This window comes from Rhinocladiella mackenziei (assembly GCF_000835555.1).
Source record: "Rhinocladiella mackenziei CBS 650.93 unplaced genomic scaffold supercont1.6, whole genome shotgun sequence".
NCBI lineage: Eukaryota > Fungi > Ascomycota > Eurotiomycetes > Chaetothyriales > Herpotrichiellaceae > Rhinocladiella > Rhinocladiella mackenziei.
Window position 1 is genome coordinate 203,448 of NW_013550599.1, and position 21,768 is coordinate 225,215.

The 21,768-nt window shown below is 52.2% G+C and overlaps 7 protein-coding genes across 7 annotated transcripts; 1 reads left to right on the forward strand and 6 right to left on the reverse strand.

The window, feature by feature from the left end:
* Nucleotides 1-100: 100 nt before the first annotated feature.
* On the reverse strand, nucleotides 101-2,233 carry Z518_07883 (uncharacterized protein; the record flags this gene model as incomplete). The annotated part of the gene is made up of 1 exon (XM_013413626.1): nucleotides 101-2,233. The coding sequence occupies one exon, from the start codon at nucleotides 2,231-2,233 to the stop codon at nucleotides 101-103; it is 2,133 nt and encodes a 710-aa protein (XP_013269080.1).
* A 1,202-nt stretch (nucleotides 2,234-3,435) lies between these two features.
* Nucleotides 3,436-4,755, reverse strand: Z518_07884 (uncharacterized protein; the record flags this gene model as incomplete). Its single annotated transcript, XM_013413627.1, has 1 exon — nucleotides 3,436-4,755. The coding sequence occupies one exon, from the start codon at nucleotides 4,753-4,755 to the stop codon at nucleotides 3,436-3,438; it is 1,320 nt and encodes a 439-aa protein (XP_013269081.1).
* Nucleotides 4,756-7,218: 2,463 nt separating this feature from the next.
* On the forward strand, nucleotides 7,219-9,108 carry Z518_07885 (uncharacterized protein; the record flags this gene model as incomplete). Its single annotated transcript, XM_013413628.1, has 1 exon — nucleotides 7,219-9,108. One exon carries the CDS (start codon nucleotides 7,219-7,221, stop codon nucleotides 9,106-9,108), a length of 1,890 nt encoding a protein of 629 aa, XP_013269082.1.
* A 1,089-nt stretch (nucleotides 9,109-10,197) lies between these two features.
* Nucleotides 10,198-11,247, reverse strand: Z518_07886 (uncharacterized protein; the record flags this gene model as incomplete). The annotated part of the gene is made up of 1 exon (XM_013413629.1): nucleotides 10,198-11,247. One exon carries the CDS (start codon nucleotides 11,245-11,247, stop codon nucleotides 10,198-10,200), a length of 1,050 nt encoding a protein of 349 aa, XP_013269083.1.
* A 725-nt stretch (nucleotides 11,248-11,972) lies between these two features.
* Nucleotides 11,973-13,247, reverse strand: Z518_07887 (uncharacterized protein; the record flags this gene model as incomplete). Its single annotated transcript, XM_013413630.1, has 1 exon — nucleotides 11,973-13,247. The coding sequence occupies one exon, from the start codon at nucleotides 13,245-13,247 to the stop codon at nucleotides 11,973-11,975; it is 1,275 nt and encodes a 424-aa protein (XP_013269084.1).
* Nucleotides 13,248-14,289: 1,042 nt separating this feature from the next.
* Z518_07888 (uncharacterized protein) lies at nucleotides 14,290-16,782 on the reverse strand (the record flags this gene model as incomplete). The annotated part of the gene is made up of 1 exon (XM_013413631.1): nucleotides 14,290-16,782. One exon carries the CDS (start codon nucleotides 16,780-16,782, stop codon nucleotides 14,290-14,292), a length of 2,493 nt encoding a protein of 830 aa, XP_013269085.1.
* A 2,525-nt stretch (nucleotides 16,783-19,307) lies between these two features.
* Nucleotides 19,308-21,566, reverse strand: Z518_07889 (uncharacterized protein; the record flags this gene model as incomplete). Its single annotated transcript, XM_013413632.1, has 1 exon — nucleotides 19,308-21,566. The coding sequence occupies one exon, from the start codon at nucleotides 21,564-21,566 to the stop codon at nucleotides 19,308-19,310; it is 2,259 nt and encodes a 752-aa protein (XP_013269086.1).
* Between the last annotated feature and the right edge of the window lie 202 nt (nucleotides 21,567-21,768).

Genomic DNA, 21,768 nt, shown 5'->3' on the forward strand with positions numbered 1-21,768 from the left:
CTCCGTACGGAGAGGAATCCCGCATCCACATCCCGACGGAAATATATTTATCGGCAGCCCGGTGTGTTGGACCTTTTGTTTCAGAAATCCGTCTCCAGGATCAGTAAAGGTGGACCAGTCGACTCTTATTCTTCCTGGCTAACCACCTTCCGCTGGCCACAATCGAATCCACATATGCATGACCCACGAGATGGTACACGTCTACGCCGTCCTGCTCCGATAGCTTTGTCGACTTGTGGAGGATCGCTTGCAATGTACAGCCCTCGAGATGCCACACAGTATCACCGATGGCGGCATCTCGATGCGCCCACCCTAAAAGCCCTTGGTCGCCGATACCGATCAGTCGAAGGCGCTCGTCGATGATCGAGTTCATCGACTTTAGAATGGATTCTAAAGGGTGATCGCGTCTTCGGTTAACTGTGTTGCCATCGCTCAGGGAAAAATATTCTCGCCATTCCGGTCGGATGGTGAACTTGTCTAGCCCCCGCACTATCTTAACAGGAATTCCCTGAGCTTCGGCAGATGGCGACAACTTAACGCCAAAGACCTCGAAAAATCTTTTATTGAGGCGGAGCCACTCTTGGACCGCCATGCATCGCATATGAGCAAAGACCTTTTCAGGCAGTGTGTAGAGGAGTGTGAAAAAGTCTGATCCCGACATATGTGCAAACGCTTCGTTATGACAGATCAGCAGCAGTCGACGAAACACTTTGCCGACATCAGGAACAGTGTTCGTTGATAGCGAATCTTCATTGTGAAACCGGCATGTGTCACCGTCCTCGCCCAGCGTGCAGCCCAGGGCTGAAATGGCACCAATGCACGTCCCCTTCAAAGTAAGCCTGTCACCAGAGATACGAAAGGTGTCGGGAATGACTTCATTCATTCTAGCCGACGCTCCAAACGCTCGCCGCTTCTCCCAACCGAGATTGACATCCCTCCCGCAAACATAAGGGACCAGGTTTCTGTCAAATGGGTGCACCTCGAAGTGGAAGTAATCCGGGCACCATGATGGCAACGTTCTTTGGGAAAGACTTGTGCTTCGGAGAAAGATGATGTCGGCTGAAGTATACCAGTTCATATAGTTGGCCGTCATCTCCAAGCACAGCTGGTTTTCGGACACCCCTCTTGAGTAATTGGGCTCTTGAATAAAGTCGGCCCAGTCAGATGCCAAACCGAGCAGACCATAGACCTTGTCTCTCAAAAAGCTGGTTTCCGAGGCACTGGTCATGGCCAAAATGTCCACCAGTCTCGGCTTCTGTTGCGCCCGGCAAGCCGCGCGCACATCTAATACTCTCTGGGCCAGGCCATGCAGATGATCACGTTCCTCGATCCAGTGGGCATTCTCCCTGACTAAGGTTTCCAGTGTTCGGAGTTCAAACACGTATGATCCCCAAAATACACGTGCCTGTCTGGCTGCGGCGACTTCTTGTATGATCCAGACACGGCTCCAGTACGGCTGTGACAAGAGGCGCTCGAGAGCGTCCAAATTCTCCGGCAAGGAATGGGTCAAACCTTGATGCTTATCGGAGGGCTTTTCAAATTCCTCTGTCATCCGAATGAGCGTCTCGATATCATGTCGGGGACCTGTATCAGGTCCTAACCAGATGGCGACCGTGTGTGCCATCCGATAAATCGCAAACATCCTAGTGACCTCCTTACTCTTTTCGGTGGCACTATTTTGGTTGATGCATATCGCGTCCACCCAAAGCGTGAAAACGTGATTCTCTTTCATCTTCTGGAGGGCATCGGCAAGATTGTGCGAAACAGGACAAGCATGGTTATTTACTAATATCATGGGGGTGTTGGTGCTCTCAGCCTTTCCCCAAGAATATGACAGGGCCGCATATTCCGGTCGTTGGCTTAGCTTTGCATGAAATAGTTCCAATCTCAGAGTGTCGTCACAGTGGTCCACATCATGCACAAATCTAAGCAGCCTGATCTGACCTTCCTCCAAAGGATCATAGAATAGGTCTGTACGCATGCCTTGAGTGGAATAATCTGTTGCAAGTCCATTGTGACGCTGCGTGGCCGATTCCTGACAAACATGCTTCTCTGACACCATGCGGGAAAGCCAGCCGCGAATGTCAGCCCAAAGAACACGGTTGAGATACACGGCAGCCAGAGCGAGGCAAACCACAATGACAACGTATCGAAACGGATTTGGAAGCCAATAGTTCCGACACGTTTCAAAAGAGATGATGCTGGAGAGGGTGCTCGCTAGCAAGAAGGCCATTTTTTCTGTTCGTGGAACATCTTGTCGATTCCAACATCTCCGCAAGAGTGTACATTGTATCGTTGATGATATCACGATGGAGACCACCACGGCATGAGCAGCCATTAACTCGCCGACGCCGATGAGACCAGGTAGAAAAGCGTCAGTCGCAAATGAGGGTACAAATCAGAGGATGCTGCCATGAACCAGGTTGACAAGTCGTGTGGCTTTTCTGTCCGCAGCAGAAATTTATTTGTAGGTTGAACAAGTTGCGCCTAAGCACGCCTTGATCTGCCGTATTCCCCCAACCTTACTCAGCCTCGCTAGCGGGCAAGCCTTGCTGCACATGTTGGTGTCGAATAAGAGATTCGGCCTGCTGCAGGACTACCAATGAATGGATGACAAATAGCTGGAAATGATCACTACTACCCCAAATGAAGAGCTAGGCGAATGGAGGATACCCGTCAGTTTTGCAGCAAGAATACCTTTCTCTAAAAGGACAGGGTGCGTCTACCCATGCATAATCTCTCAACTTTTGAATACTCTAACCAAGAGACGCTTATGCACCGCCGATATCTTTGCTGGTGACTAGAGACATGAAGCTTCTCGGCGTACTCAAGGAGATTGAGGAATGGTTGTTGCCTGCCGAAGACTCGGCCAGAGCTCTTGTTCGATTGATGAGGAAATCGAGCCCGGGGATATTGGTTTCGTCGAACTTCTACCGAGAAAGGTAAGTAATGAAATTTCAAGATAGCCAGGTAACTTACGTAGCGTTGGCTAATATCGTTTTTTCTCCGCATCACCGCGAGTGGAACTGTTGAATTGTTGATGACGAATTTAATGGATCCGCGATCTACCATCATTTCTGGAGGCACTTCAAATCCAGTGACCATCGGTCTTCTTCCGTTGAGGTAAGTTCACAGCTGGAATCTCAACCTCCCAACCATTCCTCGTATGACATTCATATCTTCCACCAGACTTGTCCTCAGTCCTTCGGCTCCCGAATCATCCAGATACTCTGAAGCCATTGTTCACGTGGAACGTTAAATATGTCCCAGGACTTAGATTCCTTCATGCCAGACGAATGGCGCCGCGTCAAGCTTCTCAGACAATACTCAAGACTACGACTAAGGATTCCATCGGAGACGAACAAATGAGACCTGTACGAATTGCTACTGAATGACCACATCAGACATAGTGGGTCCTTTATCGACGGTGTGGAGTCATCTCGCCTCTTGGCTGATATGCTCCAAAGCCCGAATGAAGTATGGCAGAAACCTCTTCGGATCCTCGCTCATGGGAAAATGTCCCAGGCCTTTCATTTCCTCAAATACAGCACCATTGATCTTTGCAGCAGTGGCTCGGCTCATGTCAGGCGTGCAACTATAGTCATACTCCCCAGTAAGCATGTAAACAGGACATCTCTTGGTATCAATCTTTCCCATTCGGTCCCTCCCATCCCAGCCTTCGAAGTAAAACTTCAGATCCCCCGGAAATATTTGGCTCGCTTGAGACGAATATATCCACCAGTTCAAGCGCTTGTACATCGCCGGGGAGGTCGGTGACATCATTCCACACACTCGCTCGGGATTGAGAATGGCTTCGTCACCGACGAGAGAGTAGATTGTTTGAGCTTGCTGCTTCGGGAGGTAGTCACATCCTTCGCAGGGAATGACGCCCCTGATGTCCAGCTCTTGTGCTCGAAGGGCGACCGCGAGACACACCTGTCCTCCCATGCTGGCGCCCGAGACTATGACACGACTCAACCTCAGCTTGGAAATCATTTGTCCGATGGCCGAGACGTAGATTTCTTCGGAATGGGAATAGGAAAGAGGATACTGCTGAGTTCCGGGAAACGATCGGCCGTGACCAGGAAGGTCGAAGGCGTACATAGTGCATTTGGTTTGGAGCTGCTTGTTTTGCATGAGAGAGTGAAATTGTCTGGAATCGGCGCCGGCTGTGTGAAGGAAAAGGACCGGTTGGCCTCCATGGCCCGAGGTCTCATAAAAGACCTTGCATTTCCCTAGCTGTGGGAGAGTGATCCAGGTATAATGACCGATGATAGAGTCATCGTCCAGCTCATCATCGGCCAAATACCCGGTCTGGCTGGTTGAGGGAGAGAGGAGGCTAATGGCTGCTCGAACGCGATCTAAAACGAGTCTCCAGACTGGAGCATGAGCAGTGAAAGCGGAGACATCGCCGCAGACTTCGACCCCCGATGGTTGGCCAAGCACACGGAGCATCCCCCAGTAGGACTGGAAAGGTCGCTTGGGGACGGCGGCAAAGAATTGTTGCCAATGATGTGTCCCGGCATTGAGAACGAATTGAGGCTTCATCGAGGATGGCGGTTCGAAGAACACGTTGGTCGCTCCTCTATCAAGGACAAAGACCATCCCGGTCCCAGACTCCGTCGATCTTATTCCGAAGCAAAGGCCAACGTTGACAGCCATTGCGCGGTATTCGGCATCCTCGTCGATTGCTTTTCCAATGCGGGACAGTGTCAACTCGTCCAGGCTCAAGAATGCCACGTCTGCCGCATCCATGGTCTGAGCTGTCAACTAGAACGCGACGAAGTCAATGTCAGAGAAGAACAGTTATAACAGTTGTCCATCTCGGCAATCCGTGACCATCTCCGCATCGCCATAAACATAGAGGGACGGATCAAGAGCGAGGCGGCAGCAGAGACAGATTGGAGAAGATTTTCACCCCCGCTTCTTCTCGGGATGGCAAGACCAACACGATTGAACGAACATTCACGGTCAGAGGTTTCCTCGTTAACGGGGATGTGGCAAGATCAAACACGGGTGTCCAAATCAATGATGCTCGTGAAGTGAACATTTTTATCCGAGGTATCATTGGTGCTCCATACGACAACCTGGTAAGATCTCAGAAGGAACAATTCCACCTTTCTCAGCGCGACCAAACAAGACAACCAGACCAGTCGATTTCAATCATGTGTTGTCATCTAGGCTAATCCGGAGAAGTCACCCACGGGAACAATGCGTTTTGATTTCCCCAGCTAGTCATCATCCTCGAAACCCATGTTTTTGCAATTTAGACGAAGAGGAAAGTAAGACACTTCGACTGGACCAGCCTTGCAGGGGAAAAAAAAAAAAAAAAAAAAAATCAAAACAATTAATTACGGAGTAATGCTGCAGAATTGGCCGTGGGTCAACGAAGCGAAATGAGGTCATGACTAGTTCAAGAAGAAAAAAATGAAAAAATTCAACGATGGCAGAAGCACGCGACCTAGACCTGGGCGATTAACATTGGCCTTCTTACGAGATCTGCAGACACCCAGACAAAGCAAACAGATGAGTTGATGCTGGAGCATGATCACGTCAACCCACCAAGAGCCTTTGTCTCAAACGAAGATGGCCTTGGCTCGGAAGGAGTCGGTCAACGACGTAGATAGCAGTGACCTGTTGTCTCGGATATGGTATTTTTCTTGCTTCCCCCACTCCGGACCAGACGCGAGGGACGTCTTTTTGCTTTTTGATGCAACTCCGGCGATCGCTTGACTTGTAAGCGACGGCTTGGTAGTAAATGAGAAGAGACTGTATTCGTCGGGGACAGACGCGGCTCTGCGGACATTCTCTCAAGGGGAGCAGCAGGGGATAGATTTTCCGAGATGGAATTGCGTGCAGCCGCCCGCGCAGTTGGGCACAGCTGGCCAGAGAGTTCCTCGTACAGAGGAAACGTTTGAGCCGTTAGGTTTCGGGTGGACGTGTGGTGGAGATTTCTCAGAATGGTAGAAATTCTGAATGGAAATTTGACGGGGTGTCAAAATGAACAAATTTCGAGAGTGGAGGAAAGAAGAAGTGAGCAAGAGAAGAAGATGGAGAAGACGGAGAGGCAGCTCAATGCTCATTTGACCAGTGATCGGTACCTTCATCTCCGTGCCAAAGCTTATTAATGCAGGAACCCATCCGGTGCGAATTTAGTGAGATGGTCAGGTCAGGAACATATCTGTCAGTCAGAAAAAGAAAGGCAGATTTTGACCCTGTTGAGAGCGCCGATACAACGAATACGACGGTCTGACGGTTACTTCTGCCATTCGCATGTCAGCAATTCGCCGGGGGGGGACGCTTTTAACGTAGCCGACGTCTGCCCTAAGCCAGGCTAACTTGGGCTAACTAGAAAAGACCGAAGCTAACCAACGCTAACAAGTGGTCGAGGGCTGGATATGAATTCCATACCAATAAATCACATCCACCTCCTGGCACTTGTGGCGTTCAACGGTGGACCCCAGTCTCCCGTTTCGCCCTTTCCTTTGCCTTCTGGTCTGCGCTGCGCTCTCTCTCTCAGCTCTCCAGCTCTCATGCTTCTCTTCTCGTTCTTTTCCTCGTCATTGCCAATTGTGTGCTCCTGTCGATGTTTTTGTTGGTTTTGTCGTCTTTCTAATAATGTCGCGTGTCTACCGCTACACTCGCTACCACTAATACATTTCCTTCGCGAATCGAGCTACGATCCGTTCCCCGTCCCCGAGACACGCGGAAGTGGGAATAATACTCATTCTTTGCCCGGGGTTGGAAACAAGGAGGAGCCCCCCTTCGCTTTCATTCACAACACCACATCGAGCCTCGATCCCAATTGCGATTTGACCCTAATACTCCCCCACGACATTCGCTCATTTAAGCTGCTGAAAAAATCTACGAACCATACCTGCGACAAGATCGTTTTTCTCATCATGCAATAATCTTCGCGAGGTACATCACCCTCCTTTTCTCCTAGTCTCCATGTGTCACATTGACTGACACTGCTACCTCTCTTTGTCAGACTCTGTTCATTCTCAATTTCTCTCGCTGAGCTTCTTGCCGGCTTTCGCTCGTTCCCTACTCTCGTTCAATCCTAGACTGCTCAATATTGCAGTCTGCCCACGGCACCGTTCGTTTGCCTACAACGCACCACAACAATAACCCGACTATTTCAAAACCGTGCTTTCAAACCCCCCGATTGCTTATGCCAATTGCATTGGACGTGCACATATTTGTTTCCGAGACGAGATGGAAAGACCTTCGAAACGAATGAAAACAGCCAAACCCGGAATACGAAATCCTCGTGACACGGGGTCCAGAATGACCGAAGGACTCTTCACTTCAGAACTCGGTATACGAGGCGACCCAGACAATGACATTCAGCCAACTCGGACCATCAGTCTGTCCGACTTTCAGAGACGAAACATTTTCGGCGAATATCAGCGGGTCCGACGACCGGTGTTGCCCCGACGAAATGCTGGAATATACCTTCTTCCCCGAGATCCAGATGCGACCATCACGGCCAGTGTCATCGAGATCAATGTGAACGACGGGACGTCCACGTCGAAGGTCACGGAGGTACCTGCTGCGACCTCTGGAACCGTCGTTTCTTTGTCCGATATGGGATCGTTGACCGTACCAGGAATCACGGACACCACTAGCGGAGCGGATGGAAGCACGACCAGTTCGTCTCCAGAGATAATGACTCCTCCACCGACCCCGTCGCCATCCGTTGATTCGACAATTACTCCTACCGCAGATCCAAGTCCAGCTGGCTCCATCCTCTCGGAGGCCTTCAACAGCACCGCGACCCTGCCGGACATGACACTCACCGAGGGGCATACGGTCACAGTCACCGCCACATCCACCTTTGAAATATCCTTGATTAATGGCACGGTCGTCGCCATCGGAACTTCATCCAAGGACGCCACCGCCAGAACGGCCAGCACCAGGAGCGCCGCGACCACCCGGAGTCATCATTCTGACACCTTTACTTTTGGCCAAGCCACGGCGACTTCATCCCTCCTGACCGAGGGTTCTGCTGCATCTGGTTATACCGGAGCTTCTGCATCTGGCGTGATTCCGGGCATTGCGGTGACAGGCGCCGCCGGATCCCCCACAGCCTCTTCGGGGTCTGCAGCTACCTCTGATTCCGACTCGGGCTCGGGAGGCGGAGATGGAGGCGGAAGTGGACCGGGATTGACGCCCACACAGCAACAAGTGGTCGGAGGCGTGGTCGGAGGCGTGGCGGGTGTCGCGTTGATGCTGGCAATTATACTGGTGGTTCTTCGATGGTATCGCCGTCGGCTCAAAGAACGTGGTCAACTTCCTGAACAAATTGCCGCCAGGGAGCTTGCTAGTGGGAGTGGTCCAGGAGCCTCTCAGGCCATGTCTCAACGGTCTTCAACTACTCCCTTGGCGGCCGCGGTCGCTTCTAGCCTCAAACGCCTCAGGCCGCAGAGCAATCAGACTCTAGCCACCAACACCACGGGCTTGACCGATCCCAGTGTCAAAGAAGCAGAACGAGGCTTTCAACGCATCGCCGGCCGAAAGATTGCTCCAGTACTGAGCAATGGAGGGGACCCGTATGGCGGAAATTATGGGGCATTTGAGAAGGAATCTTTGGCCGGCCCTTCAGATCCATCAAGCAACCAGGAGAGAGGTCTTTCAGGGGCTTCATTCTATCGGGACAGTCAGGGCTTCTATGGCGGGAAGGGAAATCAGTCACCGACACTCCCGCCTTCTCCAACCACCGCCACGACCGGGACGAGAACTGGAGACATGACCACCACTGCAGGGACGACATCCAGTGCCAGAGACTTCGTTGAGCCAATTACCCCCATGGCCCGGAATAGCAGCCAGATTTCCTTGACCATGCCTAGCCGTCCCGAAGGTTACGCCGTGATGCGACCCAGTCCAGCTCGAACGCCGGTCACATTAAGTCCTGCTGCAAGTTCGATTCGATTGCCTATCCAACAGCCTCCAACCATGGATGAGAACGCCCCTCCACTACCGACGGCTGGTCTTCCAGTCCCAGGATTGAGGGATGGGGTCGGAAGAAGCCTCGCAAGTCAGGATGGCAGCCGTGTGAGTCGGAGTAGCGGCCTCAGTACGGGCAGGTTTATGGAGAATATGTGAATGCATTCAGGTCTAGCTCGGCAAGCTTGCCCTGCTAAGTCTTCCATGCCTGGAACTGTTTTTTTAAATAGCGAGGAGTTTGGCGTTATTGCTCGATATCAACGTCACCGTTGCGAAATGTGACTCGAGCTTCGAGCTGGGTATGGTTTGTCCAGGACATCTGTCGTCACGATACCCGTCATCTATGCCGAATCTGCCCCTTGGTATATTTATTGCTAGCTCAACAGGGATGCCTGCTAAGATGAACCGTGCGAGAGCTCCGGCTCCGAAATTGATATACTTTTCAGTATCCTACTCGAAGTTTGCTTTCTGTTTCTTGCAAGGCCTTGTCTCCTTACGCTAGCTCAGGCTGCATCTGTGGATGTGGTCACCTCACGCCAACATTGAAAGTAGGGAATGGCTTGTTCGTCAATATGCTTTCTCGGCCAACCTTCAGCTCGACCACACACTCTCTGCTTCATCTTATTCCAATTAACTCATTAGCTGTCCAGGACCGTGCTGGATGCTTCTCAGCCGGCTACCAGCTCGGAGATCAAGTCTCGTTTCATTGACCGACAGTTGCCTTACAGCCTAGGGGAGCTCCGTGGATCCTTCTTCGGAGCCTGTCGAATCCAATTCGTTCGGGGAGAAGCATCTCGAGGCAACAGCTTATTCTCTCAAATATGGAGGCAGTGACCATAACAGCGGCCTCAGAGACATACTAGAACCTTGCCGTAAAGTTGCTGTGGCCTTGGACCTTATCAGTATGAAGATCAGGGGCGGAGAGGTGACATCTCGTTGTCTCTCAAATTTACTTGAAGGCGGATACTGCGGCCGCAGGCTTCTATCATGATGTGATTAACTCATTTCTGCACCGTACAGAGCCGAACGCCAGATGGGTCACACCTCAAGAGAATTGGTCGCGAAATTATCTGTTCTCACAACATAAATTTATATATATTGGCAGCCTCCTCAATTCATGGGGCTTATGGCAGATATTTACAATATCATTAAGTGGTCACATGTCCACATTATCATGATGGTAACGCTTGCAATATCGTCTCCTTTTTATTTTCATCTTCGTCCACATTTGGAAGGTCACGGTCAGTTTTAATATTGGTAAGGACTTTTCACCTCCGGCTCATAAACGTAGAGTGTCGAATTATGCTGATCGGGCAAGAAATACAGACGCATCGTCTCGTCGACGAGCGCGACATCGAACGGATTCTGAGTAATGGGCGTCCCCAGATCACTTTCCATGGTCAATGGAACCTCGGACAATGGGATCATCGTGTCAACATCGACAAGTGCCAACCCGCCCACGGTGACATTGTTGGAGAACGTCGCAACGCCGCAGCACATCATCACGGGACGGTGCGCGTACACTTTCGAGTGCCCTAGGAACTTGCAGTCCTGATAGTCGACGTAGAAGCTCGGGTTGCGGACGACGGCGACCGGCTTGGAGAATTCTGGGTACGGGTTCGGGGCATGGCTCAAGTCCCAGATCGATGCGTTGCGAGCACCCCAGTTGAGAGTGTTGAGTTGCTGGCGCTTCTTGTCGTGCACGATGCCGCCGAGGTGGTCGGCGTAGTGGATGACTTTCTCATGATTGAGGGTCAAGGGATCGACCGAGACAATTGTCGCAGTCGTGTTGGGCCGATACTGCGCAAGCGTCGCCCAGATGACTTCGCCGTCATATTCGATGCCGCCAATGTGGTACTCGATATCACCTGGTGGCGTCAGGGTTGCGTCGGCCACACGTTTCCCTTCCCCGTCGTAGATGAGCAGGTGAGCATAGCCGGCGCCAGGCGAGCGATCCGTGCCGTTGATGATGACATTCTTCCCGTACGAGACAGTCTTTTCGGTCCAGTCGCCGCGGCCCAGGATATATCTTTCCTCGCCGATGTTGATCATGCCTTCGGGCTCGCCGGTGTCGCCTTCAAACGGGATCTTCTTGACGAGGTTCCACACCGTCGTGCGGCCGAGGCGGTTGAAATGCTCGATGATGGCTTCAAAGTCCGCCGCTGCCCCAGGCTCGGGTAGTGGTGTGGGCACAAAGGGCACACCGGCCTGATAGACGGTGATGTTTGTAGCCAAGGCTGTCGTGAGTAAACAACTGGCTGATAACAGCGAAATGTTTGGGAGATTGGTGAACAGCATTTTGATATCCTCAAACGCTGCCTTGTAGTAACAGTGCCTTGCGAACTCTAGGAGCCTGGTGGTAATATCAGGACGTCACACGCTGGGAAGAAGAGAGTTTATATGTGCCTGGCTTACCTACCTTGCGGCCCGGGTGCTCCAATGTGCCATCACTAATTGCGAAGGATGATCCCGTAAGGATTTTCTTTTTCGGTTACAATATAGCGTGCAGGCTAATTACCCGCTGAGAGCTCGAGCTCTTCAAAGGGCCAGCTACCGATTGTCACGTGTGAGATATCAAAACTCAGATTGGCCATTCACGACATGGTGAGGCGGGGAGACAGCTGGGAGGTTGGAGATGGCCGCAAGCATGAATGAGTGCAATATGTAAGCAATTCCTCTTCGGTGCCTGAAGATCAGAGGCTCCCTTCCAGGCCAGTCAATCTCAAGAGAGATACCCAATCTACAAATCCTACGAGAGCCGACGCCACGTGGAGGGCCATGCGAGGAACCAAAAGCATAGCAACGTTGGATCCGGAGATGGCCTACGGTCTTTGTCCCATCAAAGTCCTTCCTACAAATGCATAAATCCATAACATCATGTCCATATCTCGTTCGATCGCCATTCATACCCGCCCTCCGAACAACGCCACCCGAATCCAGACAGTGATATCCAAATATACATATCAAATGCTGTCAAGCAAAGTAAGACACCCAAGCGTAAGAGAAGTGGGGCCAGGGTCTGCTCAGGAAGCTACTGGGACTGGCACTCTCGATTTGGCCGCGTCAAGGACAGCCTGAAGCAGAGCGATTCGATCTGAGGGGAGCGATTTAATAACCTCGATCAATGTCGACACGGTCTCGTCAACGGAAGCAGGATTGCCGGCCGGTTTGGTAGATGGTGCGTGTCCCGGCTCAGGCTCTCGAGTCATTGCGAACGCCGGTATCCGTGGTGATGTGATGGCCCCGTCCCGGGCCGGCTCTTTTACGACCGCGTCTTCAGTCTTGCAGACCGCATCCAGAAGCATCTGCGAGGTCACGACCTTGCCATCTTTCTCCATCTTTAGGATAATATTTCTCCATTTGTTCTTCAGCTGGCCATTCTCGTCATACGGTTCGGTGACCGTGATCCATTCTGCAAAGTTGTCCATGCTTGCAGCTGCAGTCTCGACGTCGATCTCAAACCACTCTTGATGTTGCTTGCCACAGAGCGGATTATGTTTGCACCTTTTTTCTCGGCGCCAGTACTGATGGAGTTCGAGATGGACCAGCATTTCCACGCGAGGTACGTGAGGGACTTGTCTGATTAGACGTTTCAGGATCGGAGTGTAGTTGCATGATCGTTCCCATCTTTTCAAACGCTCTTCCACCTTTCTCGAATATCCGATCTTGACCATGCCTGGACTTGAGTCTCTCAAGAAGAGATACAAGTCTCCCAGTTGATGGTCCCTTTTGCGTGAGAGGTCTCGGAGAAGGACTGACACGAGCGTTGTCGGGCTCTTTGTGATCGGTTCGAATTCCGGACTGGGGTCACGAGGCTCCGGACTCGATACTCCCAGGCCTGAAGGAGTCCGTGAGTCGTTGGATCTCAGATTGTACCTTGGATGGGCTGTCGAAGAGGAGACGGGAGAACCCGGCCGCTTGACAATTGCTGGTGATGGCTTGACCAGAAGTTCTTCTGCCTCTTGCTTCACTTCGGTAGATGATGTGTGCTCTACCTCGCTCTGCCATTTTTGACAAATTTCTTGTTCGAGCTGGGAGCTCTGGATCTTCTCACGGTGTCTTTGCTGGCAGAAACACACCACTACCAATTGCTTGATAAGAGAAGCACGTTCAATAGCAGATGAGCATTTTAGGATCCTTCCGTGAAGAGACGAAGCGGCCTGCCGATCCCTTTTATTGATTCGATTTGTGCAGCACCGACCTTTGTCAACGAGGGGAAAGATGCAAGTGAAGGTCTCCCCCGAAGGGTCAAAGTCGCTGAGGGAGGGGAAGGCTTTCGGTGGAGGAAGCGGGGCCATCACTTGAGATAGTCTCCTTCAAGAGCCGATTGGAAGGTGGAATAGAGTGTTGGATCAATAAGATAAGAGTCTTGTCGCTTCGTAGACTGCTTCTGTCCCCTCGCGGCAAAGATACGCTATATACTGAATCGCTGGTTAGTATGATGACCGAAGAAATGACTCCAATCCTGAGAGATTTCTGAGGGATTGAAGAAGCACACTGGAGCCTGGCATGCCCCGGCATAAGAATGCTGCGCCTTTTGGGGGCCGACTTTGACGTGCATAGAGTGTCAGATGATCCAACGCCATTGGTCAGCGGAGCGCCGACCGGGGGGTGACCAGGGGACTGGGTAAGGCTGAGCTTCAGCACAAGCCATTAGGGCCATTGGGTTGAGAGAAACGTGTCTCTTGGTTCCAAGCTGAGCCCTCAAGATATGAGTTAGTATGCTGTCGTCGAATAATCCATTCTAGATGAAGACGACCGTGCTCTGGGGTCTTGACCCGGAGGGCCGTGTTTGTAGCATTCGAGCACTTCGCCTTCGGCAACAAAGAACCATCTCGAAAATCATTATCGATGCCATCGATGCCGAGTGAAGATAAGTCGGATGGGTGCAACGAAATTACCAGAACTTGGTCGAGCGGCTTGGAAGCCAAAAGCAGATCTGAAGTGGATGATTTAGACTGTATCTTATTTGAATTGGGTATCTCGAAACTGTTCAGACCATCCGCCGAAGAAGGTCACGTACTGTACATTGTAAAATCCGTACCGAGGTGTGAACCTGCGAGTCTTTTCTTTGTATGCGGGCCCCATAACCAGCCGAAACGCCCGTCAAATCGTACACTGCGACTGATCCATTCCGATGTGAATATCGTGAGAAAAAGGCGCCATCTCCTTTTGACGTCTTGAGAAAGAAAATTGCTTTTATCGGGCCGATGCCACCCCATGTCATTAAAATGGCGTAAAATTGCAAAATCGTTTCCGTCAGAATCGAAATCCACGTTCAATCGTAAAATAAACCGCATCTCAGGGTCTTAGATCATCACCTCGTCATCATTATGCGTATTATGGCGAATTTGGTGACCGCGGCACCATGATCATCTCACGACTCCCTGGCCTTTGAAGTCGATCGATTCCAAGATGTTCTTTCCCATCGCGGCCTACAAAAACGCCAAAGGCGTATCTCGTACCTGGCGCTGGGTCAAGACGATGCGCCACCCGTCGCGAACGGCGGCCTGACTGGACCGTTTCATCCATGCCAGCATCACCTGTGGGTGTGGTTGGTGTCGCAGTGGAACCCGTCAGTCTGGCGATGAGGTCTGCTTTCGTCCTGACGTTCTGGAGGATCCCGTCGCCGAGCAAGGGGCTGGCGTACAGCCAACTCATTAACCCGGCAATTGTGTTGATGTTGTGTGGTAGATACCTTTTTCTCGTCGGCCAGATTATCATATATGACAATGCATAGATGGTGGCAAGGACACATAGCGCAATGTACCCGGGCATACTGGCCACCATTCGAACTTGGTCGTCGGCCTCAAAAAACTGTGCGGTGAAAACTCCGCCGGCAAGGACAGGAATCGATAGGGACAGAAGGGAGATGAAGCTGATGTAGCCAACCTTGTAATCGTGGTTGAGGAAGGAACTGACGATGACGTGGACCGGTCCCAAGGCCGGGTATGATAGTAGAAGTGAATGGTGGGCATCGGCGCCAGCCGGTCGCGAGAGATTGCAGAACGGTTGAACAGCACGAAAGTACATGTCAATCGGCTGCCACGCAAGGAAGAGGACCATACCGAGAAATGCGGGAAGAAAGCTGTACAAGAAGTTGGCGGGGGAGAAGCCGCTTGAATCGGTAATCGAGGGAAGTAGAGGATCAAAGCCATCCTGGACAGCATTGTTTACAAAACTGACCACCAAAAACGCAATGATGAGAAGGATGGCTGCGATGATCCATGCCAAAACGGCAGAGTCGCGTAGGAACCAGGTCGTCCACCGATACCGCACGAACGGGGAGTGAATATTGCGAGCGAATGCAGAACCGTACGAGTGGCGTTGTTGCGCTTCGACATCCACCGCGTCATTAGGAGGATGGAGGAGGCCATCAGACGGTTTCTCCGGTTGCGGTGGCGGGAATGAAAGGCGTTTGACCGGTGCGTATTCCTCGCCCACAGCATGAAAGACATCAGGTCTTTCAGAGGTGGTCCAGAATCCCAGGCGCAATTGACTCTTGGGTGGAATTTGCCTGTTGGGCTCAGGAGAAACTTCAGTCTGCTCGAAATCAGCGCCCACATTGGAGCGTCGGAAGAGACAGATCAAGTCAGCTAATGAACAGGGATCCCAGAGAAGGCTGGAGTGGCGCCGGCGAAAACGGACCATGCAATGCATGATCCCCGAACAGAGGAGAATGTACAGCGCCACCAGTGTCCAGCCCACCCCCCTCACCGTCGTCCAGCGGAATCGTGCAGGCCCATCGTCGGTGATCCACTGGGTCTGAAAGACACAGCTGAGCAGTGGCACGGTAAAGCCGGTCAACCAAAAGATCAAAAACGTCACACCCAGCAGTCGCTCGCGAGTGCGGAAGAAGGTCAGGTCTGGGAGAAGATAGTTTGATGGCAAGATGCGCATTTCTTGGAGGACCCATTGATTGCGATGCGCCGGCGCCATGCAGAAATAAGGCAAACATCGGTACACCGCTGCTTCGATGACGAAGAGCCATAAGATAAGGATGATTCCGAGCAATTGCGGGAGGTACTGGAAGACAAAATAACGTGGCGTGGCGTCTCCGTCATAGTCGTAAAGTCCGTGATTCCCAGAGACGAAGATCAGGTTGAAGATTAAGGCGGCAATCATTAAAAGGCACAAGGATAAGTATAGAAGAAGAACGGGAAGGCGTAAGGGTAATGGTACAAAGCCAAGTTGCGAGCGCAAATCTTTGGACAGGTCCACGGGGATCATGAACTCCTGGGGAACCGGTTTTCGCTGGGTTTGAGATGGTGGTCGTGGCGATGATGCCGGTTGTTGAGGTGGAGTCGGCGGCGGAGATGGCGTCGACGCGTTGGCATCTTCTGCAGGCTCGGGCTCTGCTGGCGGAAGAATGGGGGATCCAGCTCTGTCGGGGGTTGCGGTACTATGTCTGCCACGTCCCGTGACATCCTCATCTCTTGTCAATTGCTCAATGGCAAATCGAATGTATGGGGTGTCGTCAACTCCAGGTGTAGGAGGGCTCATCTCGTCGAAATTCGAGAGCATTCGCACCGTGCTGGGCCCGCCATCTTGATCATGCCGAATGTGGAGAGGTGCCGGCTGCATTACGCCGGGCCTCGCCGGTAGTGTCATCTCGGAATCAACGGGGTTCCGTCGTACGATCGGCGTTGATATTCGAGAGGGGGGTGTTTCATAGCTTGCTCTCGTCGCGTTCGATTTCTGGCTGACGGCGTCGGACGCATAATCAGAGAAGTATTCGTTCGAGGCAGAGGAGGATTTCAGAGATTCCGATCGAAGGTACTGAGGAGTTGTTGACTTGACTGTTTGGATGTGAGTGTCTTGGTCCAAGTTCATTACTTTAGAAGATGTTCATCAATGCACGAAGTCAAAACGAATGCTAAAAGACGCACGTTGACGAATGTGGAAGAAAACAAGGAGAAGTGATTAAAGCTGCATCGGGAGAAAAGATATGGTGGAAATGGTGGCGAGGCTGGGACGGTTATGGTTGTGGTTGGGAGCGGGTGGAAATGAGTGAGCCTTTCCCAGCCACCCGAAGCACCCGGAGACACATCATGACAGCAAGGCCAGCAGGAAGCAGAAACTGGGGTTGGATGCGAGATGCATTAAAGTCAGCGAATTGAAGTGCTATGGATAGACCGGTGGGAGAAGATACATCGACGCAGTGGGCTCAAAACCAGGTTTTCGCGGCCCCATGCAGCTGCCAAGCCTGCTACTCGTTCTCAGCCTCGTATTCCCAATTTGGATTAGTCCAGCCTCGTGATACTCGAACTCCACTACGCAGATGCGCTCCTCCGGCATTATCGTCATGTTCACTGGACACCAAGTCGTCAATGGTAGGTATGCCGCAATTGCGACTCTGTCACTTGCGTGCGGTGTTTCACTTCTCAGATGATCAACTTCCCACATCGACTGACTTGGACAAGTTTGCACAAATACCCACACACCATCCTTCCACACAGAATGCCGGACGTGCTGACGGTCCTCCCCGTGCTCTGGTCTGTGGCGCTCTCGTTGGCGGCGCCCATCAAGATCGATGATATTGTCGTCGATCTACAAGACCGGGTCTTCGGCTTCCTTGACTAGATGTGCGTATCCGGAGGTTGTCTTTTTGGAAAAGCAACCCTCATCCGAGACCGTCGCAGCTCACCGTTTCCAAGATCGTCCATCCCTGCGCAACCCTCCACTGTCCATATGATACAGAACCACTCTACTCAATCCTAAACGATGTCTGCTACTGTGGCGCAATCGAGGATCGGTACAATCACGAAGACACTGCTGGGACTGTGCTTGACCATGAAAATTCATTTCCACTTCAGCAATGTGAGCCATCAACCGGCCTGACAACCATTGCACCAATGTTGCTCAGTGCGTCACCAGCATGGCAACCTTCAAATACGGCCACCGTCAGTACTGTTATCCCATACTTCCGAGGTGTTGTTTTTCGAGTCTTTATGCAGCTCAACGGACCGGTCACGGACACTCTTGTTGTCAATGCAAGTACAGCACTTCCCTGCAGCGCTCTTGGTCCAGGAAACACTCAGTCAAATCTTGCCCTAGTGCCAAAACTAGTGCAACAAAGTCAGGGACAGCTTCAGGCCAAAGTTGCCGACCGTCCGTGCATCGCTGCCAACGTGTACAATCCAAATGTTATCACCTATTGGATACAGAGGATCAGGGATGGGTCAATTTATTCATTGGTTGGAAGCAACAGAATGATTGATATGGACAAGATGCACACCCGTCCGAGGATGGCTTTGACCCCGGTCACTCTACCGGCCAGCACAATGCGCAGTACTGAAAACGTGATCGAATCCATCTTGCCAGAATATCGTCACATTTTCAACCATCCCTGTGGCACAGGTTGTCCCTTCTCCCATATGTATGAGGTCAGCGGAAGAGATGGTTCCTATGGCTGCCCGAGGCTGTTTCAAGAGGCATTGAGGAGCATAACGTGCATACTGCCACCATGACGGTGATGGCTTGTGCAGCCATGAGTTGTTACAACGGTGACAAGCGCCCCCCAGCAAGCTTCAGTCCTTTAAGTGACGACCGCATGGATCGTGCACTACGTAACGAATGTACTCGAGAGGAAGGGCAAGAGCTCCAATACTAGTTTCCGACTGGAAACAAGCCGAAAATTGCGACGAGAGTAAAAGTGTAACTGAAAACAAAATGATTGGCATTCCAAAGTATCCTGGAGGCCGACTGAACTGACTAATGAGTAGCTTGGCCCTTCGCCCTCCTTTGCGCCCTCGCTTGCTATGATCACAACTAACACACGATAATCTTCGAAAAGGAGAATCTTTTTGCTCCCGCCACCATCCATAACCCTCGTTCCTTTCCCGTCACAAGCTTTTAATCAAATAAGATTCCGTCCAGAACTGAAGCGCCGATCGAAGCGATATGTCCACGATGGTTTCGATGTTCAAGCAATGAAGGCGGCTTGAAGCTCATTTAAGGGGGATTTTGTAGTGTGCGAGGCTGAATTGACGATCAAGTCCATGCAGAAGCGGGAAAAAGGACGATTATAGGGGTGGTTCCGAATGCCTTTTCCCCGGGAGATGGTGAGGTTTCGAGTGCCGTCTCGTCATGTGCAAAGGCATTGTTGGTATTTTTGTACACTGAATTAGAGTTATTCCGTGGTGGATGAATTTGGTAATCCCCGAAGGGAATACTGCGGCTTTGCGAGAGAAAAAAGAAAGTTTTTATTTTTTCCGTCCCTCCAAGGATTCCGAGCGAAAGCAGCACGGAAATCGTAGGGAGAAACAAACTTTTCAGTGGTACGATGAGGCTGCAGCAAAGGATTTTGTACACCGGATTGGCCGGGCCTGTTTCACCACCGACATCAAAGAAGACAATTATCTCCTTCCAGATGTGTTGCCGGAACCACTGCCTGTCCCGCTTGGTCCTTCACCGGGTAATACGCCTGTGCCACTAACGTAGCTCGTACGACTGGGACTGGTACGAGCGGTTTGCTCTTCGATGATATCGCTCAATCTTGTTGGATGGCGGTGACGTGTCTGAAGGGTTTCCCAGCCTGCCGTTGCTTGAGTCACTACCGGTGGTGGTTCATATCCTTGCCCCTCGTAACCAGGGGATGACGGATCGATAATTCGGCCTTGTGGAATGGATGGAAGGGCGCCGGATGTCGTCCGCGGAATACTGGAAGCTGTGGCGGAGGTAGTGGGAATTGATTGCTGAGATTGAGGCTGTCGATACTGTGCGGCGTACATCCGTTCCCTCTCGGCATCGGCAGCATGATCGTCACCGTCTTCAGAGATGTCCTCCTGCTCTCCAACGTCATCATCACTCATCTGCTCAGCAGCCTCCGGGGCAATCGGTTGGCGATAAGGAATTCTTCGGCCTTGGGCGTCACGTGTATAGCTGCCATCTGGATTGATGTGATATTCCTCCTCCGAGGCGGCCGAGGCAGTAGATGGGATGTAAGAGCGGTCTGTGCCTCCAGTTCCGGAGCGGACTGGAGTTGGCACAGCACCAGACATTGGAGCATTGGTGGTGGCAGCCGGGTAGTAACGAGGGTCGGTGGGTGCTCTGCCAGGAGACGGACCACCGCTTGTTGCAGCACGTGCGGCAGCGGCAGCGGCAGCGCTGGTTTGGAGTTGTGTTGGGCGCGGCGGGGTTGTGTAGAATTGAGTGTCTGGCTCACGCCGAACTTGGGCTTGTGGGCGCGATGTCTCGGTAAATGGATCTGCCACAGTTGGTGAACTGCCCGTGTCAGGTCGGTATGTGAACTGTCGGCTCTCTTCACCAGGGGAGTCCAGAGATGTGGTTGTGGTTTGGCTTCGGGATGGAGGTCTCTGGGCAGCCTGCATCTGTTGCTGGCCAGACATCGCAGTTGGCCCGACGCCCGCAATCGGTCCATCTCGAGTCTGTGGGCGCTGAGCGGCGCTCACTTGTCGACTGGGAAGACCTTGCATGGGTACAACTTGGACGCCGCCGATAACTGTGGGTTCTCCACTCCGCAGAGCAATCGTCCTCTCTCTTTCTTCCTGTTCTCGTCTCCCCAACTCTTCCCAAGCACGTCGAGCTTCTTCTTTGCTGATCTGGAGTTCTCGCCGCATCTCTTTCACTAGCTCCTCAGCCCGGTTCTTTTCGGCACGGACCGCTTCGATAGAGGTGGAGCTGAGTGTCTGAGCTTCTCTCTCCACCCGAAGTTGACGTTCGAGCTCTGCCAATCGTTCTTGTGCTTGTTCCTGCTCGTGCCGAGTCTCAAAGAACCAGCGCTGAAATTTTCGCTCCGAGGAAGCTCGAAGACGTTGCAGTTCCACCACGGCGTGAAATAAGTTTGCACCGGCGGCCGACAAATCCTCGATCTGTCGAGCCATCTGTCGATCGATTGGCTTTCCGGCTAACTCATCCGAGTTATTTTCCAAACGATGAATGAAGGAGGACACGATGCCTTCCCAATGCGCGGACAGATCTTCCCATCTCTCAAAAGCATTTGGAAATCGACTTCGGCCTCGGGTTCCTGAAGCTTGTCCACGCTGAGGCTCGACTTGAGCACCAACCGGGGGGACCGACTGCGAGGGAATTTGGGGTTGTTGGGCGGCCGGTGGGACCTGCTCGGAGGGCGCCGTGGGCTTAGCGGTGGCAGGAATGTTCAGTTGCTCGTATGCTTCCGTACGATTTCGCTGAATCGTTGCGGGGGGCCCTCTTCCCCCTGGTGGAACCGGTCTGGATGTCCCACCCGTTCGTGACGGACCGGCCTGTGTCGGAGGTATGTTTTCTTGTCTTCGAGTTGAGGGACCAGGCGCTTGAGCCGATGGTCCGCTTATGTTGTAGGTTTGGGTCGGTTGAGGGCCGGTCCTACCGGTTACTCTTCGTGAAGGGTCATCCCCAACGCCAACAACGCCTTGTTCCTCTGTCAACATCCTTCTCTCCTCCTCTTGACGCTGTCTGGCCGCCGCTTCCTCAGCTCGACGAGCTTCCCGTAGCCGTCGTTCGCGCATGACATCGGTGGGGGTGCGATATCGAGGTGGTTCGGCCGGGGTCGGCCCAGGGCCGGCAGCCGCAGCTGTACGAGATGTTCCTCCATTTTGAGTCCGGCCAGAGACAGCGGCGGTACCGGGCACGGTGGCCCTTACCAGATCTGACATTCGAGCCTCTTCTTCAAGCAGATCTCGTGTCAGCGGCTTCGCATCAGCACCACTTCCTCTTCTAATTGCTTCTAGAGCAAAAAGGATGGCGTCGTGAGTGTGTCTGGAGATGTGTGTTGTCCTCCGTGGCCAGTAAGACTCGTCTTGTACGAGGCGTTGGAAGTACCGTGGAGAAGTCGACCCAGACTCGTCAAAGCGGATT